This window comes from Arachis duranensis, chromosome 6, assembly GCF_000817695.3.
Source record: "Arachis duranensis cultivar V14167 chromosome 6, aradu.V14167.gnm2.J7QH, whole genome shotgun sequence".
In the NCBI taxonomy this organism is placed as follows: Eukaryota; Viridiplantae; Streptophyta; class Magnoliopsida; order Fabales; family Fabaceae; genus Arachis; species Arachis duranensis.
The window spans coordinates 96440570-96448542 of record NC_029777.3 but is presented as its reverse complement, the minus strand read 5'-3'; the positions used below and the strand labels follow the sequence as shown (position 1 = coordinate 96448542).

The window sequence follows — 7973 nt, the reverse complement described above, 5'->3', positions numbered from 1 at the left end:
CAATACAACGGGAATCACGCTTAATTTTTCCGTTGAATCTAACAAACCCAAGTAAACATGAGAGATCAATATATCTAAATTTTAAAAAAGTCAACAACTTAAATATATTTTTAAATTTTTAAAAATTTAAATATATTTTCAAATTTTCGAAAATTTAAATATTAGCCAGACCTATTTTTCCTTTTCTCTAAATTTACTTAAATTATCGATTTGATTTTCCATCTGTCAAGCTCAGGTCAAAATCATTTCTTCCCCCCCAAAAATAATCATATGTTGGACAATAGGAGTGAGGCGCGGTTAATACATTTGAGTTTGAGAGAAGAAGAAAGCAAAACAGACAAAAAGAAAAATGGCGGGAGAGAACACTATGAAGCAAAGGCCTCTTCCTGTTCCGTCTTCTTCTCCGTCAATGAGAGCGAAAATGGAGGAAACAACAAAGGAAAAATGCTGGAGAATGGAAGTCGACGAGAATCTGAAGCGCCTCCAGTCCCTTCAGTTCGGCGTCGACCACGCCCTCACCACCCAGGACTTTTCCTCCGCCTATGTCCTCGGCCTCCGCCTCCTCGGCTTCCTCGACTCCCACTCCCATTCCGACGTCGACGAAGCCTTCATCCACCCTATTCGCCGCCAAACCCTCTCCACTCTTGCCTCCGCTCGCCGTTCCCTCACTCCTGATTCCGATCGGTATTGCCTCCAACTATTCAATTTCTAAAGTAGTTCTCTCTCCCTGTGTATTTTTTTTTTTAATTTAATGCTTTTTTTGTTTCCTCAGTCTAGCTTTTGAACAAGCAAAGAAGCCTCAGGGACGCGTTTTTGCCACATCAGGTGAAATTGACATTGACAAGATCCGCAAGTCGAAGTACTTTCGAGCTCTTCTCGCGCAATCTAATGAAATTGACGAGAATCAGTTGGTGATAGACCTGATAACGAAGTACTTGAACTGTTATTTTCATCTGACTGTGCTTTTTGTGAACAAATGGTGTTTTCTGTTTGCAGGGTGAACAAATTGGGAAGCAAGACGGATCGTGCGAGAAGCCGTCAAAGGAAATGCTGCAAGCGAAGCTGACGTCAGCGTATGGGAAGAGTGCATTGAGGAATGATAATGCTACGAAGAACTTCTTCAATTTGAAGGATAATTGCTCTGAGGAATGCGTTGTTGTTGAGAGGCCTCAATTTCAGAACAGCCATACAAAGGGTTCTACTATTTCTTCTTTCTTGCAGGTTGAAGAGGAAGAAAGAATGAACTCGTTTGGGAAGAAACGTGTGCATATGGAAATTAATAATAGTCCCAAAGTTGGTTATTCGAGGTCACCTTCAAGCAAAGAGGATGTTAACCCTGAAGTTTCTGGCAATGGATTTGTAACTGCTAGAGCCAAATTGGTAATGTTATTGAGCCTTGTTGCTTGCAGTGCTTTGTCCTTCTGCTGTCAAGTTTTGAATCCGGGGCATGAATGATAATTGGTTTAATTCATATGATTGATCGTATGACTTCTCATTGCATTCTCTCTGATTTGGTGCTAAATTCCGTTTCCTTCAACTCTTAGTAATGATTTATTTATGATCACTGCTTTTGCAAATGATTCTACAGAAGCAGGTAATATTAATTTCTGGATGAAACATAAGGAACTACTCTTTGATTCACGATTCTCTTTAATTAATCTGTAACGTATCTGAGTTTATGTGACAGGAAATGGAAGCAAGGCAAAAGAGAGGGGCAGTTGGTTCACCCAATGCACCTGTATCCCCACAAGGCGATAATAATCCTTCCAATAGGTTATATAGTGGGAGATCGTATGGCATTTCACGACGTGGCTTCCGTGGTAATTTTGTCCCACCCATTAAATCCAATGGGAGTAATGTTGGAAATGTGACTTCACGAATTGCTGGAAAGGGAGATGATTCTCTAGATGATTCTACCAAAAGATGGTTAGTGGTACAACCATCATATGAATAGTACTAGGTTACTAGCTTTTTGCTCACCAGTTCGCATCCTCCTAAATTCATTGACTTTACGCACTCCAAAGTGTAAAGAGAACTGTTTCTTGATAAGTTCTTCGTAGATTGCATCTTAATATTTAATTTTGGTGCGATCAATCCTTAACTTGGCACGCTATTTTGTAGGCCTCGATATTGACATTCTAAACATGTAGAGTTTATCCTTTATCACCATTCCCTTTTTTTTTAATCTAAAGTTGTAGGCAAGATATATGCATTAAATTTTTAATGTGTTTCATAATTTGCTTCTAGTTTGGAAATGCTGTGTGGGCCTGATGGTGAGCTTCCTGAGAAATTGAGGAATTTGGAACCTCGCCTCATCGAGCATGTTAGTAATGAGATTATGGATAGAGATCCTAATGTCCGTTGGGATGACATTGGTAATATAATTAGCTATGGATCTTTCCTCTCTTTGTTCACAAACTTGCAATTTGCATCCCTGTGAAACTAAATATACTCTTTATACATTGATGATAATGCAGCTGGGTTGGAGCATGCCAAGAAATGTGTAACTGAAATGGTTATATGGCCTCTGCTACGTCCAGACATATTTAAGGGATGCCGGTCACCTGGTAGGGGTTTGCTCTTATTTGGTCCACCGGTAAATGCAACGTTCTCTTCCTAATGATGTGATTAAAATTACTCTGGTTAGTGTTTAATTTATGTACTACTTTGCATACAAGGGAACTGGTAAAACGATGATAGGCAAAGCAATAGCAGGGGAGGCAAAGGCAACCTTCTTTTACATATCTGCAAGTTCGTTGACAAGCAAGTGGGTAAGTTAGAAATTCTTCTGAGTTTTAGCTGTTTATATGCTTTAGAAGGTTAGCTAATATTTTTCTCGTAAAACTTAAATATCTTATGCTTTTTTTTCCCTTTTTTTGGAACACAACCTTAACTACTTTCCTGCAGTCTTAGTTAGATTGTTGAACTTGAACCCCAGAATGTTTTACAATATCTTTCTTCTTATTTCACTCATTAACTGTATTTTTATCATATCCTAACGAGCCTATTTCGAATACATGTTATATCTACTGATGATCATAGATTGGTGAAGGCGAAAAGCTAGTAAGAGCCCTTTTTGGAGTTGCCAGTTGTCGTCAGCCAGCAGTAATTTTTGTTGATGAGATAGATTCACTCCTCTCTCAGGTAACCTATAAGATTTTCCCACTAAATCCAAACATTTTGATGCTATATGGAAGTTTATGACCAAAGTCATTTTAGGATTTTTAAAAATTTGAACTGTAGCATTCTAATATGTATGGATGTTCACGACAGGAATCCTATGGATCGCAGTGAAAAATAAATAAACTAGGAAAATTGTACTTTATTTCTGCACAATGCCTGAAACTTTTACAATTTGCTTATAATATTTTTAGTTGTACTATATGCTGCATTATTTTTCCCCGTATTCTTTTATTGTGTATGCCTTGTCACACTATATGCTGCATTGTTTATTTATTTTATTGTATATGTATTGTCACAGCGCAAGTCAGATGGTGAGCATGAATCAAGTAGAAGGCTTAAGACACAATTTCTCATAGAAATGGAAGGCTTTGATAGTGGCAGCGAACAGATTCTACTTATAGGTAATTATTAAGAGTGGGCTCAGATTCCTTTTTGTCATTTTCCTCTGGTAGTATTCCCATTTTAGCTCAATATCTATAATCTATGCATGGCATGGGTATGGCTCAAATATAGTTCTGTGGGGATAGAACCAAAGAACAAGCTAATTTAATATTTGCAAGTTGAAATGTGCACCAGCATCATAACTCAAGCATTATTACCCAGATAAAGGGTTATGAAGCACCATACATATGGCTAATGTGGTCATTGTCATAATTCCTAATCTATGAATAATTTTGTTTGTGTATTCAAAATAAGTAACACCTGGCTAGTTTTGCATGCTTCCTATTTAGTGGTTCCTCTGCTTAATCTGCAAGGTGATTTTCTTTATTAGGACTAATTACAATCATTTTATCTCAGATTTGGGGGAAAATTTCAACTCAACTCCTCTCTACTTTTCTATAACAAATATTTATCTTCCCCCTGAGAATTAGTTGATAATACACTTGGTATCTTTGTATTTTGTGAAATATAACACTAAACAGTTCTGTGAACATATGGAAACTAACTTTCTTTAAAGAGAAGTTTGAGGAAGGCAGTGTCACTTTTTTTTTTTGGTGACGGAAGGCCGAAGGCAGTGTCACTTGGACAAATAAAAGAGCAACTATCAATTTTGCCAAATTTTAGGGGAGATCAAAGTAGTTTACTCCTACTATTATTAGGGATGGTACCTATAGGATATACCTGAATAAACTAGTTTCTTCCTAGAATGGAAGATCACGTCTATCATTACACAAATATCTAGGGAATTATATGAGGGTTGGTTTTTGAATTTATGGAATGCAATGGAAGATCATGTCACAAGAAAAAATAAAAGGAAGTTGGACCTAACACTTCATTTTGGTACTATCTTGTTACGCCTTTTTCAGATATCAGTCATAATCCCGAGTTTGTTTATTTACTGCTGTAATTGTAATGCAAGTAAATTGAGCTTTTAAGGACAAGAATAATTTGGACATGTTCAACTTTATGGCAGTAAGCTTCTAAATATAGCTTGTGTTGTCATGTTATATTATTTATTTTTTGGTACTGTTATAATATTAATTATATAGGGGCAACAAATCGTCCCCAAGAGCTTGATGAAGCAGCAAGAAGGAGACTTACCAAAAGACTATATATCCCCCTACCCTCCTCAGGTACTATCTATTTATATTATCATTTTCTAAATTATTCAAACTCTTTAGCACCATTTGACTGACAAAGCTTTTGTCTTGTTCATAAAGAAGCTAGAGCTTGGATTATACGTAACCTACTAGAGAAAGATGGATTATTCAGTCTATCAAGGGAGGAAATAGATATCATATGTAACATAACCGAAGGTATCAACATTTTTCCAAGTTGGCTACAGTATCTTCTGCATAATATTTTTATTGTCAATTGAAAATTCCTATTTGAATTTGTAGGGGGAAAAAATTCTTTCCTTAATTTCTGTTGGGTGTTGACTAACCAAATGGTTATGTTTCTGCTTAATAATGTCGTTTACTAGGTTATTCAGGATCTGACATGAAAAACTTAGTGAAGGATGCATCTATGGGTCCCCTAAGAGAGGCCCTAAAACAGGGTATAGAAATTTCAAAGTTGAAGAAGGAGGATATGAGGCCAGTAACCCTTCAGGTATGCACAATTAGCACAAATTACCAAGAAAACTTTTTTTTTTTCTTCTTCCAAATTTTAAATCTCATCTTGATTAATTTGAATTTCATCTAGGACTTCGAGAATGCCCTAAAAGAAGTGAGGCCTTCTGTTTCCACTAACGAACTTGGCACCTACGATGAATGGAACAACCAGTTTGGAAGCCTATCACGGTAGACTGTAGAGGTTCATCTTATCATTCTATGGAGACGGCTTTGAAAAAATCAATTAGACAATGGATAGCAAAATTAATTTCAATTGCAATCCCTGCATACACCGGGTATTGTATAGTTAATAATTAATAATAGGTAAATACTTTAAGGAACACATTGATGGGGAAAAAGAATTAAAAATGAACTACGCAGGCCCCAAACGTTAGTTATATTTAAATCACTTCCGTACGTAGATCAACCATGGGTTATGAAATAAATAATCAATTGCGCCAGGCATAAAGCATTATTCCGTCCAGATCTTTAAAAATTAGGTCGTAGATGTACAAAGCACGTTTTACAGGAACTAATTTCTCTATTTGAATTATTTGTGCAAAACACAACTGTAAGAATTGTTTGCTCCTAATCGTTTTCGTTATACAAGAAATAAATATGTACATGCAAGTCGCAAATATCCATCTATTCAATAGAATCAATACGATGTAATATGGTACACCAACCATTTCCCTTTCATTCTCGGTGGTCTCGAAACGCCAACATAAAAGGAAAAGAAAAATGGTGAGCCTCCAAATTGTCCCCTTAAAATATCTAATCTAGTACACTTTAATATTAAAAAATTGGGCTAATCTGCCACCTTAAAAGAATTGAGCTAATCACTACCTTAAGAAAGAAAAAAAGAACATAAAAAATTGTGCTCTTCTAACTCATTTTCTTTTCTCCCTATTTGAAATGAATATCTTTAAGCCGCCGGCCATGTGTGCAGTGAGAAGTGGCACAAACGTAGGCTTATTTGTGCTAACGAGTCTGATCTTAAATCTCTTGAGAATTGAAACCACAACATACTTCGTTTGAACAAAAGCCATTTCCTTGCCCAAACACACCCTTGGACCAGCCTGAAAAATTGGAAACTTGTACGGAGAAACCTCAGTCCACTTTCCTCCAGTAAACCATCTCTCCGGCCTGAATTCAAACCTATCCAACCCCCATAATGCTTCCAGTCTCCCCATTCCATATGGAAAATAAGTGACCCTATCTCCTGCTTTGACCACAGTGCCATCTGGCAACACATCATCACATGAGGCATGCTTAGAGTCCCATGCCACTGGTGGAAAAAGCCTCATTGACTCGCATAGGCACGCTTTCAAGTAATTCAACCTCTTAAGTGACTCATAATTTAATGGTTCATTTGCCTCTGCCTCTTTCAAAATCTTTTCCTCCACGTCGGGATAATGTGACAATATCCAAAAGAACCATGTCAATGCCGCTGAAGTTGTGTCCTTCCCAGCCATCACAAAACTTATCACCATGTCCCTAACAACATCATCTTCATAACCAGCACATATAAGCCTCGACAAGAAATCCTCCTTATTATTTTTCATCGTCTTCTTCTTCTTCTCATGTATCAGTTTCATCACGTGCGTGTGAACCTCAAGAATCGATTCTTTAAGCCTCCGCTCAGATCCAACTCCAAGCAATCTCTTCACCTTCCATATCACAAACAACGGTGCCGCCCCTCGCCTCGCCGATATCGCCGCCGCCACATCGAACGCTCTCCAGAGCGACGAAACGGGGACACGAGGGTCCAAAGAACACGCATTACCACTCCCCATGGCGAACTTACAGATCACGTTGAACGAGAATCTCGCGAGAATCTCTTGCAAGTCAAGAACGCTTCCACCGTACGAAACTCCCTCTAGCGCAGGGACGAGCCTCCCGTACACCTCTTCCGCCAGAGTGTACATTAAGAACTTCCTTAGCGACCTTGCTGAGAACTCATGGCTTGCGACCTTACGTTGACTAAACCAACGGTCACCGTCCACGTTGAAAATCCCGTTTCCGAGAAAATCACCCAGTACGTGAGTGAAAGGCTTGCCTTTGGGGAAGTTGAAGAAGTTGGTCTTGAGTATGTACTCAACGTTGGAAGGGTTGGCTGTTACAATGGTCCTACGTGAGCCTAAGCGGTGAACCACGATGGTGTTGGTTGGTGACTCAGCAACAAGCTCCGTGAACCATTCGAGTAAGCGGTTACGGTTCCTGTAGAAGGAAATGAGGTGTGAGAGCTTCTTTGTTCTCCAGAACTGAAAGAAGAAGTGGGTGAGGAGGAGGAAGAAGAAGAACAAGAGGAAGAAGGGAATGAGAACTCCCATGTTATTACTATTATTATTAGTATTTGCCTTTTGCCCCCCTTGGGGCTTTGGGCACTACCGTTCTAGTTAATAATATATGGAGAGCACTGGGAAAATTCGTTGGCTATTCTGGGTTGACTCTGCCATGATCGTTTAATTTGTATATAATATAAGCATGATCGCTATACTATTATAGGAATTTAATTTGTCGGGTTGCGTGTTAATGTCTGAATATTTGATGGTGATGGAATATTTAGAGTAGGATTTGATTTGGGGCAATCTTTTAAATATTTTTTTTGAGTTTTTTTTTATATTTTGTTATTTATACAAAATTTTAATCCAAAAATTTTATTTTCTTTGGGTAATTATATTTTTTGTTTTTAGCATTTGTGATTTTTTTAAAAAATATTTTTAATATTTAATT

The 7973-nt window shown here is 37.8% G+C and overlaps 2 protein-coding genes across 2 annotated transcripts; one reads left to right on the top strand and one right to left on the bottom strand.

The window, feature by feature from the left end:
• Positions 1 to 249: 249 nt before the first annotated feature.
• LOC107494812 (ATPase family AAA domain-containing protein FIGL1) lies at positions 250 to 5716 on the top strand. The gene is made up of 13 exons (XM_016115850.3): positions 250 to 684; positions 773 to 911; positions 997 to 1380; positions 1688 to 1926; positions 2248 to 2375; positions 2478 to 2596; positions 2679 to 2771; positions 3043 to 3144; positions 3482 to 3584; positions 4674 to 4757; positions 4845 to 4940; positions 5108 to 5235; positions 5329 to 5716. The coding sequence occupies exons 1-13, from the start codon at positions 350 to 352 to the stop codon at positions 5428 to 5430; spliced, it is 2052 nt and encodes a 683-aa protein (XP_015971336.1). The 5' UTR covers positions 250 to 349; the 3' UTR covers positions 5431 to 5716.
• A 185-nt stretch (positions 5717 to 5901) lies between these two features.
• Positions 5902 to 7723, bottom strand: LOC107494813 (cytochrome P450 94B3). The gene has a single exon (XM_016115851.3). It carries the CDS (start codon positions 7568 to 7570, stop codon positions 6128 to 6130), a length of 1443 nt encoding a protein of 480 aa, XP_015971337.1. The 5' UTR covers positions 7571 to 7723; the 3' UTR covers positions 5902 to 6127.
• Between the last annotated feature and the right edge of the window lie 250 nt (positions 7724 to 7973).